Source organism: Hippichthys cyanospilos, chromosome 12, assembly GCF_059441005.1.
Source record: "Hippichthys cyanospilos isolate Australia breed blue-spotted pipefish chromosome 12, RoL_Hcya_1.0, whole genome shotgun sequence".
NCBI lineage: Eukaryota > Metazoa > Chordata > Actinopteri > Syngnathiformes > Syngnathidae > Hippichthys > Hippichthys cyanospilos.
Window position 1 is genome coordinate 7,047,400 of NC_142380.1, and position 26,645 is coordinate 7,074,044.

A 26,645-nucleotide genomic window follows, 5' to 3' on the forward strand; every position below is an offset into this window, starting at 1 on the left:
ATATAGTTGAGTAGAGCTTCATTAAAACATATTTTCAAATATGCTCAAATGTACTTTCATTCAAAAATGTTTACCGATTTATATAATGTCGTTTAAGCAGTCGGTGCGCTTTCATTGATTTTACTGAATAAACAATAAAAACAAAACGCAAAGATACTAGCTGCTGCTAGCCACCACCAATAGAAATGTACTCAACATGCATACTTGAATACTTCCGAGGTTCCACTGGATATGTCGCTGCTGTATTGGAGTAAGTCCGCCTCTGATTACGTCTCTGAGTGAAATGAGCGTAACAGAGTTCCGCAGTCGGTAAAATGTTGAGACGCAGGAAAAAAGAGACAGCAGGCATCAGAGACAGCACGATGAACCCTCACGAGGACACTATTTACAAACAGTCCATCCGAGAAGATGTTTTTTTTATCTCGTAGGTGCTCTGGCCAAACGCTCTCAATATACTGCCTGTCGAGCATGCAGGATGCAAACATTTTTTTTCCTCCTGCATGCAATGGTACTGACTGCTTCTCTGCATGTCATGGGCGAAGCTCGAATCCCACGGACTGCACTTTTTCGGGGGGTGGGGTCATTCTGAAGAGAACAAAAGTGCTCGTCTGTCGTTTTTGGAGCACGAAAGGAAAAAAGGCGAGTGGTCATTTTCGGAATTGGTGAAAGGAATGGCTTGACTTGTGACCTGATAGCAATGTGCTGACTGGGAGGAGCGCATAGAGATTTATACTCGACGGCAAAGAATTTCCAATAGATTGGCTCTGTGTCTTCTAGAAATTCTACAAATTTTTGTGGTCTGTCATTCATCGGCGCCCTGGTTCCCTTTTCGTCATCATGGGTCCCCTAGCCAAACCGTCATCGCCAGTGTCGGTTTATTTTACCCACAGGTGTGTGCATTTTACAAATTTTTGGCGGGCCGTCATTCAGTGTCCGTCTGTCGCCGATAGATTGGTGAATGCGCCAACAGAAAAACACACTTTCCGTCGCCGCTTGGTTGGGTTATTTTTTTTCCTCGTCATTCATCAGCAAACGGGTAAACATCTGTAATAAACCGACGGAACCCCAACCTCAGTCTTGACGTAATTCCAATCTCGGAACGTGAGTGAGGAATACAATCACAGAAGAACAACTTTCCGTCACTGCTTAATTCGTCTTTTTTTCCACGCCATTCATCTGAAAAGGGTACATAAGGGTCTGTAATGGACCGATGGAATGCCCACCTCACTCTTGACAGAATTCCGATCTCTGTACGTGAGTGAGAAATACAATGACGAAAGAAAATAGGACTTTCCATTTCTGCTTAGTTTGTCTTTTTCTTGTTCCTTGTCATTCGTCGTTCATCAACAAACTGGCACACATCAATGACGGAATGCCCAAATCAGTCTCAATGGAATTTCTACGCCATTGCAGAGTAAAAAATACAATGACCGAAGACAAAAACACTTTATGTCATTGCTTAGTACGCTTTTTTTTTTGGGTTTTTTGGTCAGCAAACCGACAAATGTGTGTAATGGACTGACGGAAGGCCCAACTCTGCTGGTGACGGAAGAAAACGCACCTTCTGTTAGTCTGCTTAGTTAGTCGTTTTATTCTCGTCATTCGTCAGCAAACGGGCGAATGTCTGGAACGGACCAAAGGAATGTCCAATCTCTGCCGGTGACGGACCGGATCGTTCAGTGAGAGACCGTCAGTGTATTCGCCGGAGGTGACACATTGCCCACCTCTGCTAATTTGTACTCCTGCGCTATCCAAGAGCCCGGAGGGCGGGGCTAATTATTCTGGCAATCCTGAGTGCACGTGGCGGGTCGCTGTTGGAGTTTGAATTTGCAATTCACTAGGAGCCATGACCGAGTTCCCCTTAGAACATTTTCGGGCCAATCCCGATAAATGAGATTGACATACATTGTCTTGTCAGGAGGATGTTAGCTAAGCGTTGTCCCAAAGTGTTTCATGAATATTTGATTTTCCGTGCTAAATTAAATCATATCTGATCTCCTCCTAGACAGCCCATTGGGAATAATCAGCCGTGTTGAATTGGGGCGCGGGGGGACGGATTAGTCTCGGTGAAAAAAAGTTAAGGGAATGTCATCGTCGATGCAGCTATGTGTCTTTGTTTTTCTCAAAAATCTTTGCATCTTCACAGAGGGCCTTTGGACTGCCAATTCAAGCATGGCTGTCATCTATTTTCAGCAGGCAATATAATTAGGAGGGATGGTTTCCATTTTCAGAGCTGGAGGGGGGGCGATAAAAACCCCACAGCGCTAGACTTACAACAAAACGTGAACACGGCGGCGAATGTTTCATTGAATGCAGAAGCACATCAAGTATATTTGGGGATAAACTGACGTTACACTATGTTGGCTTGTCATGTTTAAATCCACTTTGACCCGTGTTATTCCTCATCTCGCACACTCTCTTTTGCATCTATCCTTATACATTTCAACGGCAATAATCGTTTTATTGGCTCGTTTCTGAATGCTCACAGGGTTTCGTTCATCTCACCGACGGAGAATCAAATCAAAATACGCTTTTGTTTTCGCTCATTTCATCGCATCGCACCCATCAGGTTATGTTCCACATTTTTTCATAGGGATGCATTGATATCACTTTTTCAGAATAAATACAAGTTTGAGTTCTGGGTGAGACAGAGTACCGCTACGTGAAGATTTCTTGTCGTTATTTATTGTAATGGTTATGATATTGTTTAAAAAATTGCTGGAACATGGCATACTGCACACAGAATTAATCCCATATGACAAAACATAAAACTGCAAATAATTAATCGACATTTGTTTATATCACAATATATATATATATATATATATATATATATATATATATATATATATATGTGTGTATTCTGTATATATATGTAAAACAATCGATTAGTCATTTACACACACATTTACAAACATTTTCATTCAGTCCAAATGCTCAGAATTTCTGTTTTATAAGAGTAAATTATCTGTTCTTGTCAAACTCCTTCAACCCTCACGTAAATTTGAAATTTTGAAGTGTGCAGAAAACAAGTATTTTGATTTACAAAGTGTACCCGAACGCAGCTCACGCAGCCTTTACATCCTCCTGAGAGCCAGCCTATTCTTATGTGTCATTGTTGTGTCCATTTTGTTTCACCAAGACAGCTGTCAACTGCACCCCAGCCAAAAATATGAAACATCTATGAAAAGGCCGGGATGTCCTCCATTGAGGACACCAGGACTTTGTAGTTCAAAAGTTATAGACCAAAAACTGATGCCCACAACAATGGATCCAAACAAATCCATTTGCTTTTGGGAGTATATGACTTCAAGTTTAAACAAGGATGGTGGGCGGGGCCAACTATGTGGTTAGTGAAACACTATGCCCCTTCTCTGCCGCCATTTTGCAAGGAATAATTCAAACCAAAAGTGTCCTACATAGCCACAGCTCCCCTCGAAAGATCTACACCTTCCCGGTGATACGGTGCCGGTGTGTAAACAGTTTGGAACCTTTCTACAACTACCCAATTCCGGCTTCAATGCGTCCCTACTTTCAAAGACGGTTCTCCATCCAGCCGACTTTTTTTCGACCTTCGTCTTTATTTGAGCACCTCGCCATTTCTTCACAAAATACCAGCACATCTCCACTGGCGTTTCCCAGTGACCATCTTTTCCATTCGGCACCAGAACCGCACCTGGAGTCGGCATGATCCGCGCAGTCTCACTCACTACGTCTCGTCCCTCTGCTCGTCTTTCTTCCTTCAGGTATCATGACAAACAGGACGTGACCAGTAACTTTCTGGGAGCCATGTGGCTCATCTCAATTACCTTCCTCTCCATTGGCTACGGGGACATGGTACCGCACACGTACTGCGGGAAAGGCGTGTGTCTGCTTACAGGGATTATGGTAGGTTCCCTTCCAAAGCCACTCATGCATTCATTATTTTCTCATTACATTTAAAGTCTTAAATTTCAATTAATTACTCGAAAAAGTTTTAGAATGCAATGAAGTATTCAATGAAAAAAAAAAAAAAAACTCAGATTTTGTTCAAGGTCACAATTGTTCTCTAGACATTCTTAAACAGTTCTTAATCTCCTATCTCACTGAGATGCCAACATCTGCGAGCGTTGACCAAAGTTGCAAATGCGCATTTTAATTCAGGGATTCATCAGTTTTGCAGTTGTTCTTAACACATTTTGAAACAATCCTAATTGATTGTGAGGTCTATTTTATGTGCGTGACAAGGAAGTTTTTCAGAATGTTTTAAGAGCACCGAATAGGGGCTCGTCCCAATGAGAATTGACGAAGGTAGCAAATCGGCATCAGGGATTCGTCAGGGTCTCAATAGTTCTTACGAAATTCTCATCAATTGTTTTCCTGGTTGCAAGGAACATTTTGAACAGGTTCAAAATTGAAGCTCTTTTGAAGTTGTTTGCTTTTGTTCAAGGTTTGTTTAAGACCTTTTGAAGCAGTCTTAATTGATTATGAAATACACTTTTTTTTGGAGCAAAGGAAGTTTGAATACATTCAAAAAAACAATTGAAGACAGTTTCAGAAATGTCTTAATATTGTGACCTTAAACCTGACAAATAATGAACCGTTTCAAAATGTCTTAAAGACGGTACGACGGCGACCTTAAACGAACACCGACGGCGCATTTGCGCTCATTTTTGTTCAAGGCTGCAATTGTGCTCAAGACATTCTGAAGCCGTCTTAATTGCTTTCTGCATTGCAAGAAAATTTGAATACGTCATTTAAAGCCACCGTCGCACCAAGGGGATAATGTTGGTAAAGTTGGCTCTTCGGATCTCATTAGATTTCGTTCAAGAGCGGCGTTGTTCTTAAGACATTCTCAGTCTTAATTTTTCCGAAACAATTTTGAACATGTTCAAAATTTCACTAGAAACACTTAGTAGTGTTTCAAAACGTGAAAAACTTGAACAAACCCCAACGTCAATGCGCATTGACAACCTTAGTCAACACTCGATAATGTTCGCATCTCTGTCTAGTTTTCCATCAAAGAGTGTAAAAAATTGTTTTTTTTTTTTCCATGACAGCTGAGTGTAGATTGGGCATATATGTTGTGAATCTGAAGATGTTTTTGTGGAACAGGGAGCTGGCTGCACTGCACTTGTGGTTGCAGTGGTGGCCAGGAAGCTGGAGCTGACCAAGGCAGAGAAGCATGTTCACAATTTCATGATGGATACGCAACTCTGCAAACGAGTGAGTGACGATCCAGATGCCATTATTGTTACAAATTTCAAAATGGAAGCGCTTCGGAAAAACCACCGATCGTCTCAAGTCAAATACACTCCAATCAGTGGCGCTGGTTCTTACGTTTGATTAAAAAAATTCTGCGAACAGAAATGATGCCTTTATAGGGCCAAAATGTTGCCGTCATACTTCTTTTATGAATTTAGTAAGATTGATACTGTATATTATCTCTGTCCTAATACTCAAAATCATAAAAATGCTCTGATATACGTCACCAATAGCACATTATCAGCCTGATATATACTGTATTTTCTGCACTATAAGGCGCACCTAAAAGCCCTAATTTTGTGAAAAAGCTGATGGTGCGCCTTATATATGGATCAATATTGAAATTGGGATTGGTAGATGGGGAACGAAGTGATAAAGTAAGCTTTACCTGTTTCTTTTGTGTGTTTACAGTTGAACAGGAGTTATTATGCTATTGAGAGTTTAGAGTTGTTATTTGAGTTATTGTTATTACTTTGAGTATTACTATATTGTGATTGAAAAAGTTTTAAAATATGTCATTAATTGAGGGTGCGCCTTATAATCCGGTGCGCCTTATATATGGGAAAAATTTTAGAATATGCCATTAAATGAGGGTGCGCCTTATGATCCGATGTGCCTTGTGGTGCGGAAAATACGGTACTTGATGAGAAGAAACAATATAGACCTGTCAGATTAATAATCTTTGGAATTGTATCTTGTAGTGGTACCTCTATGTGTATTTTATTGAGCAATTCCAGAAGACATCATCCGTTTTATACCTGGCTTGTCTGCAGGAAAATTGCTTCATTAATGACAATATACATCTATACAAAATAAAATAACAAAAAAGGCAGACAGTGTTGCAAACAATTTTGCAGCAAACTTCCATTTGCATTCCCAACACTCGTGTTGAGTGTGTCATTGCAAATACGGAGCATCACAGTTTGCCTCCCCCTATTGACAGGTAAAGAACACAGCTGCCAATGTACTCAGGGAAACATGGCTCATCTACAAACACACCAAGTTGGTCAAGAAGATTGACCACGCCAAGGTGCGGAAACACCAACGCAAGTTTCTCCAAGCCATTCACCAGTAAGTCCCGTCTTCCAAAAAAAAAAAAAAATCATATAGTCCTTAATCCACGATGACTTTGAAGCCATCTACGATGATTCAACTGTGATTGTCAGGCGCACACACGCTAGAATGTAGCCTAGCTGTCTCAATCCCCCTTCCTGTGTTCCCTTTGACCTTTGACCTTGTGCTCACAGTGAGAATTGTGAAGGTCTGGTGAATGTCGTGGGGTTAAACCTGTACTGTGTTCTGTCTTTGTTTTGCTCTATCACCGCAGAGCTCAGAAGTAAGTTGAGTCTTCTATGTCATCCTCTTCCTTCTGTCTCCTCCACATCCTCCTCTCTCCTCCGTGTCTGCCTTCGACATGCATGAACAGAGTGTGTGTTGCCCAAAAGAACAAAGGAAACAAAGCAAAAAAAAAAAAAAAAAAAAAATCGCGCTGCTGGGATTGCTTTTGCTCTTCCATTGACTCTCTGGCTTGAATGGAACCAAACGAATAAGCCGCGTCCGTGTTTTGCCCATAGCCGAGGCTCGCCGACGGAAGAAAAAAAAAAAAAATACAAGCATCTTGCAGGGAATGAGCTTGAGCTTTGTCGGCCAGCGGTTCATTTTCATCACCAACGTCCTGTACTACGTTTGCCCATGATTAATATAGTTGCTCTGGTGGCTATATTAACCTGCATCAACAAAACCCATTGTGCACGCCCACTTATATTTGTCAATACACATCCACACATACAGCAGCACAAACAGGTCCAACCAGCTTGACATGCTCACTTTTATTTCACTCGTTCAATCCCAAAGACGTGTTTTTACGTATTTTAAGAGTAGACTATTTTTATTTTTTTCTCAATATTTTTTCACAAGCCTTTAGCCAAAGGATAGTCTAAAGATGGATGCTACTAATAAATATTAAATATATACAAAATATAACATAAAAAATATAATATACATATATGTCAACATATTTAATTTCATTTATTACTTACAGTATATACATCAATAACAGTGAATGAGTTAAATGGATAGTCCACTTATTTAGCAATCTTCATTTGATGATTAAATTATATCTCATGTACAATCAATGTATATTTTGAATCACATTTACCTTATGCTAGGCAATAATAACATTTTATATGATCATTCACTACTATTATGGTTTTAATCAGTTTCACAGGAAGAAGTAAACCCAACAAACATTTATTTAAAGGTTTAATTTGTTTTGAAATAATGGGTGTGGACTATATTTGTTCACTGATTTTGAACCGGTTTTAATGTAAACCAATTAATAGCTTGTGCTACAGGTTGTAACATCAGAAAGTTGTTTTTTTTTTAAAATCAAAAACTCCTTTTTCCCCCAAACTGCCTGGTTTTCGCAAGATCATGCCTTTAACACAGACTAAACATACCTGTGTGTCTATAAATAAGAGCAGAATCAACCTATTTCACATAACACATGCACGCTCTGATTGTTAGAATACTGCACCAACATAACAGTAACATGCATTTACAAGTGGAGATTTTTGTTCAGTCTGACAGGTGTTTTTGACACAATTTTGGGTGCTGAATCCAAAAACCTTTTGTAAGCAGAAGTCCTGTTGGAATTAAATCTTCTAACTAATATTAATCAATGAAATTTTGCTAATCTTGCAACATTGGTGTCTGAAAAAAAACAACATAAATACAAATAGTTTCCAATTCTTATCAGTCAACATGTTTTGCGCAACCATTTTTGTGTTAAAGGTAACCGTGAGGCTGATGCTTCTTATTTGCTTTTGCATTCTTGATTAGCATTACGCTAAATAGACTTTCTTGAGGTATTCACAAGCTTTAGTTCTCTTTCTTTTCCGAGGAATAAATTTGAACTTGGAATAGTAATAAAGAACTGCTTGTTGTCAAGCTAGTTGACCATACAAATATTACATTTAAAAAAATATGCCTGACAATGGCTCATATAAAAAAATAAACTAAATAGGGTCATTTATATCAATGAAATTTTGGTAACCTGAGGAGAAAAAACTTGACGCTCTAAAGAAAATAAATAAATCATTTACCTTTGTCATACATCGACCTGTGTTGCTCCACCATTTGTGTGTACAAGGTAAATGACAAGCCAAAATGCAGATTTAAAAAAAAAAATGCTGATTCTTTTCCTATGCCCGTCGATTGCATTTTTATTGTTTGCTAAGATTTCCAAAGGCAAACAACCTGAAGTTCTATTTGATTACATAGACAAAATTTTAAAGTAGAAATGGTGATAAACTGCTTATAAAAACGGCCCCTGCCAAACCATTATTTATTGTAAAATGAGTTGAGCTCAATGCATTATAAAAGTGTCACATTCCAAAAGTAAATATAAATAAATAAAAATGGACCCATAAGGGTCAAAAGGTGACCCATACCTCAAAATAACAGGAGTCATTCACATCTCAAGGCACTGCAGTCTGTCAAAGAAGTCATGCACAGGTCCTGTGAAGAAATTTGTACGTGAATAAAAATCTTATTAGTTGATGAATTAAAAAAAAAAAAAAATCCACTTACAGTAAACAGGCCCCATGTACAAAGACACACACACATTTCATTGTGTGCACTCACAGTCACTGCACGCTTGCAGAAAAACAATGTTTGGTTTTTGGACTTTATTTTCATTCCTGGCACTGGACTGGGTGTAGAAGTGACAATGGGCATGCTCTGATTTTCTTTGACGTCTTATTTTTGGGTGATGACCAAGGAGAATGTTTTGATTTGAAAGGAGATTTGAAGGCTGCTGTATAGCGGAAGCATATTACATTCTGGCTGACAAACTGGACTGGAAAAATAAAAAATGCTCAAAAAAAAATAAAAAAATAAAATCACACTTTAAAATGAGGCACTAGATTACGAGCATTATTTAAATAAGACCATTAATAATCATCAATTTAATATGAGTAGACAACAAAAGATAATGAATTCAAAGAACACTTAGAAATCATTCAGTTGATATGAAAATAAACATTGTAAATGTGTAAATAGTACTAATAAAATTTATTTAACTGCACATATCACAAAATAAGTAATACTCCTTAGTTTTCTAATCAAACCTACTCATATTAAATAGATAAAAGTCTCATTTGGTTTATATTTATTCTATACCAAGCATAATAAAATGGGAACAGGAATAGTACGGTTTTCTTTTTAAATTAAGAGCAAATGAATTGGAACATGATGCACTGTAATGCTAAATTATGTTAGGTTCACCCCTTTGCAAAATGGTCACTGAAAAAAAACAGCACACAATTACTCAATCAAAATGAGGCAATATTATTCATTTATTATGAATTAAATGAGACTCTTAATAACCCATTTGAGTCTCTAAAGAAAAGGAAAACCTTACAACACCTTACAAATAGAGTTTGTGAAGAATATGAATATTCTAAATGTGTAAATCATATGACTAGAATTGAATTTGATTACACAATAAACAAATAATTTCCGTATTTTTGGACTACAGGGCACACCAACAAAAAACGAACAGAAACTTTTTGTCACGTACCGGTTGCACTGGACTATAACATCAGATATTTACGCAGAAAGATGGTACATAGAAGTTTTTAAGATTTTGTTTTCATGTAAAACCTTTTTTCAAACATGCCTCCAACACATTCGGGTTGTTAGAATATTGCACCAACACAACAATAACATGCTCGATTGGGTTGACTAGTGGAGAGTGCCACCCTGTGGCAAGTAAAATTGCAGTACAAATTCAAAATCAGTATGTTGATAGAAATAGACTATAAGTCATAGGGTTCAAAGCAGAAGAAAAAAGTATCATTTTATTGACCGAAATTTAAAAGTCAATTGCCTTTTTGTTTTCTATTTAACCTATTAATATTAAATAGATAAGTAAGCATCTAATTGAAATCTTATTTACAAAACACCGAAATTTGTAATCTTTTGCCTCATTTTAACGGACTATATGTAATGTTTTTGTACAATGCAATTTCCATTTGAATTCCCAATAGGCACTCCCGATAACTTGTCTCGCGTAAAACCTGCCGCTGATTCGTGCGTCCACATTAGCTGAAATGTCATTTTCCTTTGGCAGTCGCGTAGTTATTCCAGTAGCTGCACGAGCTAGCCGAAGCTTACTTGGCAATTTTGGTCAACAATTTCTGCAGCTATTGGAATCGGAGGAACTTACTCATGCTTACACAAGCAAATGCAAATGCAAAAAAAAAAAAAGATGTAATATGCTTCCATCGTTTTGCATGTATTGGTTTGGTATTGAATTGACAAAGACCAGGAAATGCTTGAGTTTCTATACATATATATTGGTTTAGCATATATATGTATGCATATTAAGTTGAAAGCCTGTAAATGACGATGCATGCGCAGTGACATTTTTCATGTGGATTTCATGTCAGAAGTGAGAGAACGCTCCCGATAACAAAATGTCTTGTTCCTCCTCCTCCTCCTCTTCTCTTTTTCTATTGGCCCTCCCATGACCCCAAACTACCTGTTACCTTCTTCTCTTTCGGGATTCCTCTATTGTCTCCCCCTTTCTTGCCCCCCCCCCCCCCATCTTTTGCGCCTCCCTATGTCTTCATCCAGACTGCGCAGTGTGAAGATGGAGCAGAGGAAGCTCAATGATCAGGCTAACACTTTGGTGGACCTGGCCAAGGCAAGTTTTGCTATAAATACGCCACCTGGTGTCATAGGTGTGCAATTACGTTTCACAAAGCAAAAGCCAATCCCGTCCGCGTCGGGGTGGAGCTCCACTATTTGAAAAGAACTGTACTGGACTCTAGGTAATCGAATACCAAAGTAATTTATTTGAAGGTACTCAAGTACAAGTAATTAAATACTTTAGGAACAAAAATACTTTTGTGTTATTGATTATTTTAGATTTGTAATTGATTAGACAGTGAGAAATGATGACTTTTGCTAGCGATGTATTAAAAGTAATCAATTATTTTAGGTAATTAAGTACTAAACTCATCAATTACTTGAGCTAATCCAGTACTATTTTGATTGAATGTAATCAAGTACAGAGTAAGCAATTACTTTAGTTAATTAAGTACCAATATAATTGGTTACTTTAGGTACTAAAAAAAGATTCCTTAGAGCTCAAGGAAATCAGATACTTTTGTGTTATTGATTCCTTTAGTTTTTGTAATTGATTACTTTAGAGTTAGTAATTGATGTACTAAGTGTAATCAATTACTTGAGTTAATTACTAAAGTAATCAATTAGGTAATCAAGTACAAAAGAAATTCATTGGGCGGTAAAAAGTACTTGAGCAATCAGTTATTATAGATTAATCACAGTTATTTTTGAGTTATTCATTGATTACTTTAGGGTTTGTAATTGATTACTTTAAGGTTAGTAATTGATGAAGTTTGGCACTCACGTATTCAACGTAATCAATTATTTTAGTTAATTTAGTATTAAAATCATTAATTCTGTGAGGTAATCAAGTACTAAAGTAATTTACTTGAAGGGAATAAGTACTCAAATAATCAGTTTTTATAGAATAATCAGTTGTTTTGGGGTAATTGATTACTTCATAATTGCTTACTTAAAGGTTAGTGATCGATTAAGGTTAGTAATTGATGACGTTTGGCACTAACGTGTTCAACGTAATCAATTATTTTAGTTAATTTAGTATTAAAATCATCAATTTCATGAGGTAATCAAGTGCTAAAGTAATTTACTTGAAGGGGATAAGTACTCAAATAATCAGTTCTTATAGAATAATCAATTGTTTTGGGGTTATTGATTACTCTATAATTGATTACTTAAAAGTTAGTGATTGAGTAAGTTTGGCACTAATGCACTAAATGTAATCAGTTACTTTAATTAATTAAGTTATCAATCACTCGAGGTAGTCAAGTACTAAAATAATTTGCTTGAAGGTAATAATTATTAATATAATCAATTACTATAGGGTAATCACAAATACTTTTGGCCTATTAATTACTTTAGGATTTATAATTGATTATGTTAGGGTTAGCTATTAATTAATTTTGGTACTAATGTATTAAAAGCACTCAATTATTTTAGGTACTGAGGTCTTTGCACATGTGACGTTCATGAGCTGATGGGGGTCAAAATTGGAGCCCTGATCAACTGTGATGTCATTTTCAGTGGACAGCAAGTGGCAAAAATCGCCGGCCCCGCGGACCAATTAAGACTGGGAGCCTTTTGCCGCTAATTTCCGCAATATTATTCAGAAACTGTTTTTACTCTAGCGGGGTCCCACATCCTTTTTAATATAATCCCAGGCGTGTATGGATCACTTGACAGTACACGCAAATACTCCAAATCAGATGCAGTCCTTTAAATAGGATTCGGGCGACGACAAAACTATCTGAAGCGACGAGGTACGTTCCGAGCCGCGAGGCCGCCAGCGTAGCGCGGACCTGAGACCAGCGCGAGGCGTACGGACATGAGGCGAGGCGGCAGACCGTCGCCCGGCCACGGTTCAAAGGGGGGTGCCTCATTTGATGTGGCTGGCATTTCCACTCCACTGTGTTTTCTCAAAGGTCACAAGGCCTCCTCCTTTAATGTGTGTTTACTTGCCCCTCCATGGCACTGTCTGCTTTTGAAGCCGCCCTCCAATAGCTCATAGAATATACTGTATTAACGACTGAATGCAGTGCTTTTGAAACTGGGGGTCCATCAGGCATATTTTAGGGGAGGGGGCGCTCAAAATAACTTACACATGAACGTAATGGAAGGCCTTTCGTTGCGTGAAGCTAACATTAAATAGGCATTAAATAAAGAATATTTCGAGCCATAAATGTAGGTGCTTTTTTAATTGGCAGTTTGATCGAATCTTTGCTGACTCGCTGAAAGCGTCGCACGCGCCTCTTCACGCAATCTCCATGCTAGCATATCCTTCTCCTCTCGCGGTGTCACATTGAGAAGAAAAAGCTTCCGTGATTCCCGGAAAATTATTATTTAAGAACCCTTAGCCGCTGCTGGTAGTGGAATATGTCAAACTGGCTTTGGAGCTTTAATGTCTTTGTGGTCATTCTTGTTGCATTAGGTTGGAATCAGACAGACAGACTTTAAATTGTGATGGCTTTATAGCAGCTTTTTTATTTGACCATTTATGAATGGAACGTATTTCAATTTGCGGATTAACATCTTAGCTCAAAGGTGCTAGGTATTATTGGTAGATCGCATGATACACAGAAAAAAAATCTCTAACTTTAAATTTAAAAAAAACAAAAAAAATAACCAATTTAGACCTGCACCTGAAGAAGGCCGTGTGCAGTTTCATGGTTTGGCCACATGTGGCAGTAGCAATTCATTTTTTTTTTTTTTTCCTTGTTAGCAGCTTCAAGTTACTTTCTGAGATTTATCATCATACTACAGCCATCAGATTTTTTTTTTAAAAAGCCCAAAATGTTGAACATCGACATCAATAATCGACCTGGTCAACAATCGGTCACTTCCTAGTTAAAAACTAACCTGAATTAACTAACCTTTGTAAAACACAACCAGATAAAACAACCCAGAGGCCAAGCAGGCATAAGAAACAAAGTCAAACTTTCTCAACGTAAATCAGGGCATAATAATAATAAAAAAAAGAACTAGCTCTAATTAACACAAAGTTGAGCAATACAAAGGAGTAAAACATTGGCACTTACAATGAATTTTAACGTCGGATGAAATAATCTCACAGAGACGCCAATAATCAAGCACTTTCCTTCTTCTGAGCAACATGACAATAATTGCCCACAGGTGTAACTGAGAAGCCCCGCCCACCAACACTTCCAAAGGTGCCTGAGGAACACATGGAACATAGCGCACAATATTATCATCTGGCTCAAAATAAGCACAAAATCTATAGTAAAGAAAGTGTACAATCGAATCTTAAAACAGATGTTTTTTTACTTTATTAATCAGGCCAATATAAACCAATATAAATAAACGTGCAACAACTGTCAACGATTTTTTACAGCGTTACACTGGTTACAGTTTACTCTAAATCTGAAAAAAGTGCATAAAAGTGCCTGAACCTATTTAAAAAAAAAAAAAAGATGAAATTTCTTATTTTATTGCAATTACACCATATGACAAAACCAAAACATTTTCCCTGGGGTCCTCCACGCCCCCTGGGGCCCGCCCCACTATTTGAGAAGCACTGCTGTAAGGAGACCTTCATTTTTAATAATTGCGTCTTGCAATCATTTGGTTTTACAGGGTTAGCAAATGTGCCACAATCCAACCATTTATTTGTATCCGAGTACCGCCAGGATCCAACCCATTTATTGATTTTTTTTTTTTTTTTTTGCGCCGCGTCCACCCAGACGCAGAACGTGATGTACGACCTGGTGTCGGAGCTCCAGGAGCGCAGCGAGGAGCTGGACAAGCGAATCGGCACGTTGGAGGACAAGCTGGACTCGGTGACGGGCAGCCTGCAGGCGCTGCCCTGCCTCATCTCGCAAGCCATAACCCAACAGCAACAGGACTTCCTGGACGGCTTCGTTCACCGCTTCCGCCCGGCCTCGCTAGCCTCCGAGCGCTCCGAGCGCTCCGAGCGCTCCTGGACGTCCACCGCACGCCGGCGGCGCTCGCCGTCCACCGCCCCGCACACCTCCTCCGATAGCGGATAGCCTCCCGGGAGCACCTTTCCGCATCCGTCCGGTCATTTCCTCGTTGCCTCCCTACGTGACACCCCCCTCAAAGGGTTCGTCTCTGGACCCGTGTCCTGACCTCCACCCCCCACCCCCTTGACAAAAAACGATTTCTCTCCTGCTGTGACTGAGTCTTCCAGCGCAGGACTGGATCAAAGCAACTCCAAAAAAAAAAAGAAATCCTGAAAAAATAAAATGCATCTGAAAAACAAAAAGAAAAAGTAAAGTAGAGATATGGTTTATGTTTTAGCCATTGTATGGCTGTTCAAGTTAGCTTTTTTTGTAAAAGCCCTTAAAAATGGACTGAGGTCAGGGTCGCTGGGGTGAGAGCTGGCTATCACACCGGAGAGTCCTTAACCGCCGGGGGGAGGGGGGAGACTACTGGGTGAGGAGGGCGAGACAAACTTTGGATTTCCATTTGAAAAGTCTGCCGTCATGGATTCTTTCCCGTAGTTAGGGCAAAAAGCCGAAGAACCGGGGGACGCTACGGCATTACTACTGGGTAGGAAAAATTTACACAATTGCCAACTTCAAGGTTTCAGCTTCCTTGTTCTTACCAAGGGGAAAAAAAAAAACACACAAAAAAAAAAAAAACGAGAGCGACTATCTTTTTTAGTTACATATTGACATGTGATTTTTCAGTGCCTGAATGTATAAATAGTAGAGGGTTATTTAATTACTAATTTCAGAGCTTTTTTACGATGTTAACAGTCTGACGACAGCATTGCATTCCCTTTTCAGATACATTCCTCTCCGAATATCAAAAGAAAACGTCTTCAAAAGATGTACAACATGGCCTCCATTCAGCAACCTTGTTTTCAGAAGCTTTTTCTTTTCTATTTATACTAACGCCGCGGGGGGAGGAGGGAAAATTGGAGAACGTTCCGAGAGCGAAATTGTGTTTTCCGCGTGTTTGTATGAAAATGAGTTGATTTTAGCCGGATGCTGCACAAATGTGGCAAAAGGTAGCGTAGCTTCCTCAGCACTAATTAGAGCTCCCTGTGCTCTGCAGATAATGGCATGTCTTGGGGGTTGCTGGTGGAAACCATCAAAATTCTGGAAAAGAGGAGAAAATCAAACCAACAAACAAAAAAAAAACACCCTACCCCTTGCATGGTTCCGTGCAAAAATGACAGTTGGACGTAATGTTCCATGGATGACTTGCTGAATTGAGATGATTTGAATTTCATGTCCACGATTTTTTTTTTCATTTCTCACCTTTCTTTTTTTCCACAGAAAATTTCATTTTTTTTAGCACCTAGAGAGTTGCACTAAATGTGATTCTGTAATGCATTCCCTGTTGAAAAACATGAGGCAAACTAAAACCATGACTACAAAAACAGTTCTGAAAGGACGCAAATAAAAAGTGCTGAAGAAACTTTGATGGGTAGAAAATGTTGGATTGGTCCCTCTTCAATTTTAAAGACAAAATACAACACAATTACCACCTGTTGTTTTACTAGAAATTCAAAAGAGTATATGACACCAGCTAAGAAACAACACAAATCATTTAGAAGGGACTTTTTGTTTTTTAAAATGTTATTATTGCCAGTATTATCATTTTGCATTTCAATAGGGTAACAGAGTAACTGGCAAGTACAAAATTTCTCTTTTTATTTATATATATATATATATATATATATATATATATATATATATATATATATATATATATATATATATATATATATATATATACTGTAATTTTTTTTATTAATATTCGATCATTCTTTGAAGGTCTAAAAAAATTACAGTACATATATATATATATATATATATATATATATATATATATATATATATATATATATATATATATATATATATATATATATATATATATATATATATATATATATATATAGTATTTTTTTTATTAATATTCGATCATTCTTTGAAGGTCTATTTGTCCAGGTATTTATTTCTAGCAAGTACAAGCAATAAATGAACATGTATTATAATGAATAGGGATGGGTGAGTATTATATCGATATTATATCAGGTCAGTCAGTGGTAATTTCAAGGTATCGGTACTCGCCATGACAGCCGATACCAGTATTCCTTGAGAGTAGTTTTAGAAGAAACTTTAGAGGAAAAAAAAGTGCCATTAATTTCATGAAGTATTAAGGAAATTGCAATAATGGAATATTTAGATATTTCTTTAAAAGAATCTGTCCATTTTTTGTTTCTTGTTGACTTTAGGAGATGGTTTGTATCAAAAGCATTTTCTAGCCCATTTTGAGGGGCAAAGATATTGTTTCAAAATGCACAAATTTCTCTTGCCTGACCGGTTCCTCAGCATCTCTATGCCTCTGACTGTAGAATCACCACTGATAAATAGTACTAGTGGTATCAGTACTTGGTATCGGTATTGATGACTACCCAAGAGCTGAGTGCTCACACTGGTATCGATCTGATAAATCAAATCAGATTAACTGTACATTTTTTTTTTGTCTTCCGTTAAAACGAAGGCAAACATGAATCAAACATGAATATTAATTTCGCTTCTTGGCCTTTTTCATCGATTCTTTCCTAGGTCCACCAGGTGTCCCGTCACGTACGTCGCCCCATTCCGTAAGAAGGAATCCTTCCCGTCATTATGGCCTCCCTTTCAATCACTGTCACTTAATTACTGTGGATGGCTAATGGCGGGCGGCCTGATGTCTGTTCCTGTCTCCTGGTTCAATCTCCTTATTACCTTGTGAGCTTTAGCCTGCTGTTTGTCATCTGTCATCATTAAGAAGAGGATGGAGTCACGCAAAATGGCCTCAAGCACATTGAAAAAGATAACCGTGTTGGGGGGGGTGACATTTGCTTGCGCAGGTTAGGGTGGTGTAAACGCAGAGAAGATGTGAGTCATCATTTGTGTGGCGGGAGAGAAGAGAGTTTCACATACAAAAAAGTCAATAAAGACAAAAAATGGAGCATTTTCATTTGACTTAAGAGTAAGTGCTTTTCAATAAACTAGAATATTAGAGGAAATATTTCCTTCCAGCCCATAGACTATTCCCCCCGCCCCTTTCCATCCATTCCTCGCAATGCAAGTTTTCTTAAAGGGCCAGACTCGTGTTGTCATTCTCTCATATATCCGCTCACACCCCTCCCCCACATGTATGACAAGCAGTGGTTTCGTTTTGAGCAAAAGCCCTTTCATTTGTGGCTGAACAAGACCGAGTATTAACAGGCTGTTATACTGCTTCACACTCCATGTTAAGACTGAGCGCGGAAGTGTTAATGCAGCACATCGGCTGGGCGCTGCTATTACGTGAAGGTATTTTGGAAAAAAAAAAAAAAAAAGTACCCAAGTTGCAAAATGTGAAGCAAAAAGTGGCAAGTGAAAAAAATGACCATTGCAGGTTGTATCGGTCATTTTCTTTGCAGATGATAAGGAATATATGCCTGCGAGCATAATATTGTCTATCTACATTGATTGTTATTAGGGCCTGACTGGTATTTTTTTCTGCCACAAATCGGTGTCAAAAGTGTGTCAAATCGTGACATCCAGGGCGATTTTTTCCACAACTTCCTCGCATTGCTTGTAAAAATTAAGATTTGCTGTGTTTTGAATGACCTGAAATTTGGTTTATGATTTCGGTCTCAGGAGAGAAAAGCAAAAAATAAGACAAGCGCAGAATATTGCACCCGATCGTGCCATTTTTGGCAAGAGTGTAGGGGGAGCCTATTTGCAGAGTGAGAGTCGCCTCAGAATGTCCAAAGGTCCTTTGGGGACAACTTGCGACAGACAGGGGGAGTCATTTATTGAATCCGTGGCATGCCCGACCCCGTCTTCTCCTTGTGTGTCTACACACGGACGCGCAGCACAGATTTGAAGAATGCTTCCTGCCCTGCCTATCAGCTGCACACTTGAGGAATCCCACAAAATACAAGTATTGATCTTCTTTCTTTTCTTGTTGTTTTTTTTCCCCCTTCTTGATGCACACTGAGTTTGAGGTGCAGAGTGGGTTTGAAGGTCATCTTTGGGGTGGCAAATATTCCACTGCATCGCGATATTGATTTGAATTTGATTCGTTATCCAGCTCGAATAAATATGCAATATGAACAGTAGTGCTCATATCAAAAATAGCCTTCATTGATATAATGGATCACTGTCGTACAAAAAGTGAGCAATGTTTGCACTGGAAACAAAAATGGAGCTAAATATTATCTTAAAGCTATTTTTAGAAATGAAAGTTTTTTTTAAGGGAAAGAAAGACGTATTTTTATATTTTAAGATTTTTTTTTGCTCCAACCGTTTAAAGGAGAAAACAATTTTCAGGTGGAATGCAAGAAGAAAGCTGAGAGTCTGCTGCTCTCTTGTGGCGAATCGTAAAATTGAAACGAAAAGGGTTCTTTCAAAACGTGAAAATACACATACAGTTGTGGGCAATTTTGTAATTGGATTTTTTTGCAATCAAAGACTAAGAGGCTCCCCGAAAAGTTTAAAATTGCTCCAAAATGTATTTAAAGTGTAATAACTGAACTTGTATTTAAAATATGCAGAGCTAAACATCTTATTATTAAAATGATTATCATGTGTTCCTCTAATTACAGTTAAGATTTATTTTTTATTTGTTCAAAATTCGGTCCCTCCCTCTGTTTGTATGTGTGTATATATATATATATATATATATATATATATATATATATATATATATATATATATATATATATATATATATATATATATATATATATATATATATATATATATGAACTTGATCAGATAATGGATGGGTGAACTTGATTATAAATATTTTTGTAATTTATTATATACAACAATAAACTAAATTAGAGAAGAATTTAACTACTATTATATTCAAGCATATATACATTAATTAGTTCATAATAAAAGAAGAATGCATTCAACTTTAGACTATTTTTCTTCAATTTAATAGAATTGATTAACTGTGTAGTATAAAGAATAAACCTCAAACTGAGAATGAAAATATGAATTTGAGTGTTATTATATTGTCAGTCTACATGTGCTGCAGCACCTCAAGTTTTTTTTTTTTTTTAGCTTGTTAATGACATTTTTTAAAACTGTGTGTTAGCATTGAGCTTGTGGACTTTTGTAAAGGGGAAATGTATGAGGTTGTTCTAAATATTTATTAGTCTCTCTCCCTCTCTCTTTCCCTCCCTCTTTTTCTAAGCACTCCTCTCTCTCTCAGAGATGAACTCACATGTGCAGGTCAGCATAAGGCAAGCGATTGCAGTTTAATATTTAAGCTTCCCCTCCCACCTACTCGCCCTGCGTGTGTTTGAGCAAACATCAAAGCCGGCAGTGAGTCACTTGAGAGAGATTGCAAACGGCTGGGCCTAGCGAGCCCGCCGGACAGACTGGAAGTTTTGCTGTCCATATCGGTTCCGCCAGGGCAGAAACTCAACACCTTGGCGAGACATGGAGAAGGCCTGAAGGTAAGCAAGTTTCCATTGTTACATCCGGGGACATTTTCAAGTTTGTTGCTGTTTTGTTTGACACTTTACGACGAATGAAAGTTTAATACCATTGTGTTAGAACGTAGCTTTGTCTGATTCTTTTCAAACAAAAATTGGACTAGATCTTGATAGAGAGTTTTAATTATATGAGCTGACTTCAAGGCAATTCCATGTATTAGTCCAACGGCTGGAGCTCAAGTGTCACATTGTTTCCACTCATTTGCCTTGATATTCAAAAGTGTGGCTCCAGTACTACTAGTGATGCATTAGTGCCCTCTAGTGGTGAGTGGAAAAAAATAAAAATGCAGTCCACTTTCCTTATTGACCATACGTTACTTACTGTCAATTCGGTTTTATTTCATTTGTGTCGTTGGTTAGAGTAAAGGCTTTTAAATGGTAATGTTTTAATCAACTGTTTACATCTACGGTTGAGCTTTTAAAGTGTGGTTTTAAACTTAGGTTAGGGGCTTGGGTTAGGGTTTCAAATCAGGATTTTCATGGTTTCATAGTAGGGTTTCTGACTTCAACTGATTTATGGTTTCAACGTTTAGTTTAATGTTTCAAAATAGGATTAGGGTTTCAGAATGGGGGTTTAAACTTTGGTTAGGATTTCAAAGTAAATGTTAATCTTAGGACATGGTTCGGGGATAAGATTTCAAAATAGGATTTCTAAACAGGCGAATGGTTTCAAACCAGGGTTGGGGTTTTAAAGGAGGGTATTAAACTAGTCATGTTTCCAAAGTAGGGTTTTGAGTAAGCATTATGGTTTTTGTGGGTTTTACAATGTCGGGTTAGGGTTTCAAAGTAGGGAGTTAAATGTAGGTTAGGGGTTTCTAAATTAGATTTAAGGTTTCAAAGTCAGGTTTTAAATTAAGTTGGGGTTAAAAAAAAGTAAGATTTCGAGCTAGGGTTAGTGTTTAGAAGTAGGGTTTTGATTTTGATTTTTTTTACATATGACACATATGCCTGTATTTATACTACTCATTATGGACAATGAGTTGCAAGTCAGGAAAAGACAGATGCATTCTCATCGGACTTTCTTGTTTTCATCCTTCACAAAGAAAGAATTTCTCTTCATGATGCACAGTCGATAGAGATAAAATGAAAGCAAATCGCCTAAATTGCAAAGTATTTGCCTCACTTTCTGATCTGTGTCAAGGTCAGATGAGTAAAAATGCTGTTTTGGTTCTGAAAGCAAAGATTTGATTTTTCTGCTGCTCATAAAGGTGGGTGAACTGTACTGAGATGCTGAACCGAAAAATCCTAACAAAAAAAGGCTTGCAAGGTGTTGTGTTGAATTTGGAATTTCTGGTCAAAGGATTCCACCATAGTCTCATCATACCACAACAAAACCTTTTGTACTTTTTGTAGTTTTGTTTACACTAGGCTCTATTTTTTGTGGTGCCTTCAATTACTCAAGATTTATATTGTATATAGACATTAGACGGTAACATCCTCTTGTTGCGTCATGCCTTTTTTCAGTGAATCACAGACCTCAAACCACACTATGAAGAAGCCAACTGAAGCGCCTGTGTGGGTGATGCACACGCCCACAGGAGAAAGCAGTACCGCTGATGATGAGTCCACAAGTAGCACATCGAGTGCGCCGCCTTACGTCCAGAAGGACAATAACGACACAACGGGGAGTTTGAATAAACTGAAATCCCTCCTGTCCAATTCATGGGGCAGCACCAGGTGGAAGTGGAGAAGAAACGGTGCAGATGACTCTGAAGCCAGCAGTAGTCAGATTAAGATCCTCCCCAACGGAACCAGGGTGAGCCCTCCCGTTAGCCCCTATACTGAGCGCAGGAAATGGGACGAGACCCCGGAAGAGCCTTTTTTCAAAGAAACCAAGCGAAGCCCAAATGAGGATTCTCTCCTCACCAGCATCCATCCCGTCGAGTACTACGCTGAGAAGTTGGAGGTATACAACATGAAGTACTCTTACATGAAGTCTTGGCCGGGTTTGCTCCGACTCCTGGCTGGCGTGGAGCTTCTATTCGGGGGCGTGGTTGTAGCTTGCGTCATCGCCTACGTCCACAAAGACAGCGAATGGTCCCACACGTATGGACAGTATAACGGCTTGTACAACAACGGACTGGGCCTATCGGGATACAGCTACGGCGGACCCATGACTCCATTCGTGGTGTCTGTGGCGGGATTGTGTTGGATCATGACTATGATCCTCCTGGTGTTGGGAATGACCATGTATTATCGTACCATCCTATTGGATGCGCCCTGGTGGCCTCTGACCGAGGCCTTCATCAACGTCACGCTGTTCCTCCTCTACATGGCGGCGGCCATCGTGTACGTGAACGACTTGAACCGCGGGGGCTTGTGCTACATGACGATCGGCATCAACCCCATCGCGGCTGGGCTGTGTCGGGTGGAAGGGGGCCAGATGGCGGGAACCGCTTTCATCTTCATCAATATGGTCATGTATCTGGGAAGTTTTCTGGTCTGTCTGAAGATGTGGCGGCACGAGGCCAGGCGCAGGGAGAGGGTGGACTTTGAGGACCAGGGGACGGTGAGGAACATGTGTGGCTTCTCAATTATGTTTTTGCATAGCCCGCTCCCAAGGAAAGAGAAAAAAAAACATTTCACACCCCCACTTCGTGCACCACAGTAACTTTAAATGAGGAATTTTACACACCTAAAATTGTATCCTTTTTAACAATATAAAAAGATGAAGAAAAAAACTTTTAAATCAACCTTCAGCAGGGTTTGTACTGGTTTCATCTAATTCTGAATCTGAAAAAAATAGCTTAAAAAGTATCAAAGTGCCTGGAAAAAAAAATAAAGTCAATCCTTATTCAAATTTTAACCAACACCAAATCTGTGACATAACTGGGCAAATTTGACATACCACACATTTCTCCCTCCATCCACTTCGTCGGCATATCTCTTTTCTTTTCATGCCCTTTTCGTCTCACACTCAGCAAATCCAAAAGCTAAAATGCCACTTGTGCATCACATCACCAAAACGCCTGCCAAGTTATTTTAATGAGATTTCTTAGATTTATAATAGGTGACATTAGCAATCACACTAATGAAAGTACACAAGTCAAAATCATCAGCAGAACAAAAGGAGGGAGAGCAAATCTGATGTCATTTAATGTCAGTCAAGACAATCTGCCGAGCCTTTGCTTTTTATTTGGTGTATCAGCTTTTTTTTGCTGGCAAACACTTGAACATCATTTACTTGAATGCATCCTTGCTTTAGTGTCTTCAGGATGTGACTGAAATGGACAAGGTGCCGTAAGTTCTTGCTGTCAGGCGTGTACAAACGATTCATGGCAATTTGAGTGATCCTCCTCTCCCGATAATTAAATGTAATGCCCCAATCTCTACTTTGAATATGAACATTAAAGAAGTGACTACTGAATTTATACAGTTATCAGTAAGTAAACTGGGCTACAATTGTGTTTTTTTTTCCTGCTAATTTTTTTTCAAACTGTAGTTTTATTTCCTTCTTAGAGCGGATTTGGTGTTTTTATTTTTATTTTATTCTATTTTGTTATATTCATAACAAATAACATATAATAATAATACACACACATATACATGTATATATATATATATATATATATATATATATATATATATATATATATATATATATATATATATATATATATATATATATATATATATAATGAAATATTATTTTGCAACGACAGCCAAACTTTCGGTATGTCTGTCAAGCACAGTTCTTCTAAAACCAGCCAAGCTGATATAAATTCGTTAAAAAGCACAAAAAAAACAAAACAGAAAGCTCTTGTAATATATCACTGATCATAACATAAATAAAAATGAAACTTTTTATTATAATAGGATATGATGTTTTGCTAAGTAAAAGCACACATTTTGTATTTCATTCCCTTTTGTTTTAAGCTGATTTTGTTCATTTTCGTTATCTTTAACTTTGCAGCTTAAAATAGAAAAACTATAAAGCATAGAAGTGGGCGTCCATTGAACTGAAGGCAATTGTAGTAAAAATGCACTGTGGTGCATTCGAATGTTTAGAAATTCAATATCAAATTGAATTTCATTTCATCTCGTATCTTAAAGTATGTTCCATACTTTTGTAATTTCAGATCCCAGGCGCGGGTCCTCGCTCCAACCCGCTGGCGCCACCAAACGCAAGGCACATTTCATTCAAGACCGAAACCGACGGCAGAGGGAACGGAAGTCAACATAGGCAGCGTACGCTCACCTCTGAGGTCCACCAGAAGAAATCCGCGGCGGTGGGCATCTCTAAAGTGCACGTCGTTGCAGACTACGTCATGTGAGGCCGCAATTTTCACAACATGCTTATCGGTGAACGCTCCAGCGAATGCTCACGTCTGTCCCGCCAGGAAGTACCCGGACATCGGCCATGTGAAAGAAAGGGAAACATATAAAGCTGTGTTCAATGACCAGTATCAAGAGTACAAAGAGCTTCACAAAGACATCAGCGCCACTCTCAACAAGTTCAATCAGCTGGATGCGGTCATGGCGCGACTCGTCACGGATGGGAAAAGCACAGAGGTAGGATGTGCCATTATTTTGTATCATATTAGTGGTATTGCTACTTGGTATCAATTTTCTTGAGTAAAGTGTTGCCTTGAGAAAATTGAGAAAATCCTAATGCCTCTCAGAGAAAAAATATAAAACGAAGGGGTTTTACTGATTTCAAATATATAGGATGAACAGGCATATGTATGTATACCATATGTATATAGAACAAGTGAAAAAAACATACAAATGAATAAAATATGCTGAAATCAACAAGAAATCATTTATAATGAACAAAAATAATGATAAATAACAAAATAATAAATGAAAGAAGGAAAAAACTGAAAAGACACTAAATGGAAAAACAGTCTAATAAAAGAGGAAAAAACATTTACTAAACAAAATATATAGAATAAACATAGACACTGTATATACCATATGTATATACAAGAAGAGAAAAAATGTACAGCAGTATGAAAAAATACAGTAAATTGAAAAACATGGTGTATAATAAACCACAATAAATGAAAAAAAATAAAAGGCATTTACAATAAACAAAAATAAAGATGAATAAAATAAGAAATTAAAAAATATATAAACAAAAACAAACTATAAAGACAATGCAAAAAAACAAAAAAGCAGTATAATGAAACACTGTAAACAAACTAAATCTACAAAATAGCTATGTAATAATTTGGACTTGAAATTTAAGAGATGTTAATGCCTAAACAGACAGACTGAAAAAAATAAATAAGTGGAAAAACATTTAGTGTAATCATGAAAAATTGCAATATGTGAAAAAATATGATGAACGAAAAAAAACAAAATAAATGACAATAACGCTAAAATGAAAAAAGATGTCAACAAAGAAAAACATCTATAGAAAATACTCTAAATGAAAAAGCAGTATATAATGAAAATCAAACACAAAAGAATAAAACATTTGTAAAAAATTGAAAAGGCACCATTAAGAAATGTATATACATTTAAAATCATAACCAATACTATATATGCTAAATAAAAAAAATTATGAAGAGTTGAGTACTCATACTTGTATTGCCGTAAAAAAAAAAGTTTAATAGAACACCCCTGAACAGAATAGGCTGATGTTATGTTTTATAGATAGAAAATATGATTTGTATATTAAGTTACGAATCATTTGTTGATATTTATTTCTCTAGGAGCGAGAGAGGATTCGAAACATCGTAAAGCAGTATGAGCAGAAAAAGAGTGTAAGTGATGATAATAATGTGGTCCCCAGCTCATTTCAAATTTTTGCTCAGAAATCCTACTGGCTGCTGTGTCCATTATTTGTACAACATAAAAAATTAGTAGCAGGCAAGATGGCAGCTAGCAGAAGAGAACAATTACCCAATGAATGATTTGAATTTTTTTTTTTTTTCCAGGATCCTGCTTTTTTGGAGAAAAAGCAACGTTGCGACTACTTGAAAGCCAAACTGAGTCACATCAAAAACAAAATTCGAGCTTTTGACCAAGACTTTGCCGCATGTGATGAATAGCAACCGCACTTTGTTTTATTTTTATTAGATTATATGAATGTGATGACGTAATTCAACAAGAATGTCAAGGATGTGCTCTTATTTTTTTACAATTGTATGTTTTTGTTGCACTACCACTGTTGGCCATTATACAACCATATCAGCGTGATGTACAATGTGTCTTTTACTTGTGTTTTGTTGCCCTTTTTTTGGAATGTCAATAAAGTTCTATGTTAATTTATTTGTGAAATAAACATCATCACAGTCACTATTAAATTCTTTCTGCTCATTTT

At 37.6% G+C, this 26,645-nt stretch overlaps 2 protein-coding genes and 1 long non-coding RNA gene across 5 annotated transcripts in view; 2 read left to right on the forward strand and 1 right to left on the reverse strand.

Moving 5' to 3' along the window:
- kcnn1a (potassium intermediate/small conductance calcium-activated channel, subfamily N, member 1a) overlaps positions 1-17,767 on the forward strand; it is a 66,289-nt gene extending 48,522 nt beyond the window's left edge. For 2 of the 3 annotated variants that reach the window (XM_088429105.1, XM_088429104.1), the window contains exons 5-9: positions 3,747-3,888; positions 5,095-5,205; positions 6,188-6,315; positions 10,885-10,954; positions 14,595-16,300. In XM_088429105.1, coding sequence (XP_088285231.1) covers positions 3,747-3,888; positions 5,095-5,205; positions 6,188-6,315; positions 10,885-10,954; positions 14,595-14,900 — 757 coding nt within the window. In that variant the 3' untranslated portion in view covers positions 14,901-16,300. Of the gene's footprint in view, positions 1-3,746; positions 3,889-5,094; positions 5,206-6,187; positions 6,316-10,884; positions 10,955-14,594; positions 16,301-17,456 lie in introns of those variants that run through there. The other variant, XR_015867423.1, reaches the window with a different exon arrangement.
- The window catches only part of LOC148414636 (uncharacterized), a 97,607-nt gene extending 72,758 nt beyond the window's left edge, over positions 1-24,849 (reverse strand). Inside the window, exons 1-3 of the long non-coding RNA XR_015867425.1 lie at positions 24,573-24,849; positions 13,932-14,067; positions 8,697-8,763 (exon numbers count right to left, since the gene is read on the reverse strand). This is a non-coding gene — a long non-coding RNA (uncharacterized LOC148414636). The remainder of the gene's footprint in view (positions 1-8,696; positions 8,764-13,931; positions 14,068-24,572) is intronic.
- On the forward strand, positions 18,658-26,628 carry marveld2l (MARVEL domain containing 2-like). The gene is made up of 7 exons (XM_088429110.1): positions 18,658-18,807; positions 20,071-20,335; positions 21,839-22,883; positions 24,454-24,644; positions 24,715-24,886; positions 26,035-26,085; positions 26,260-26,628. The coding sequence occupies exons 3-7, from the start codon at positions 21,864-21,866 to the stop codon at positions 26,371-26,373; spliced, it is 1,548 nt and encodes a 515-aa protein (XP_088285236.1). The 5' UTR covers positions 18,658-18,807; positions 20,071-20,335; positions 21,839-21,863; the 3' UTR covers positions 26,374-26,628.
- The last annotated feature ends 17 nt before the right edge of the window (positions 26,629-26,645 follow it).

What these genes read in the sequence shown, in the direction of transcription:
- marveld2l (XM_088429110.1), top strand. Translation starts at nt 21,864, where the DNA reads ATGAAGAAGCCAACTGAAGCGCCTGTGTGGGTGATGCACACGCCCACA. An exon ending in CGGATGGGAAAAGCACAGAG is followed by an intron (nt 24,887 to 26,034) that starts GTAGGATGTGCC and finishes TTATTTCTCTAG; the next exon opens with GAGCGAGAGAGGATTCGAAA. An exon ending in AGTATGAGCAGAAAAAGAGT is followed by an intron (nt 26,086 to 26,259) that starts GTAAGTGATGAT and finishes TTTTTTTTCCAG; the next exon opens with GATCCTGCTTTTTTGGAGAA.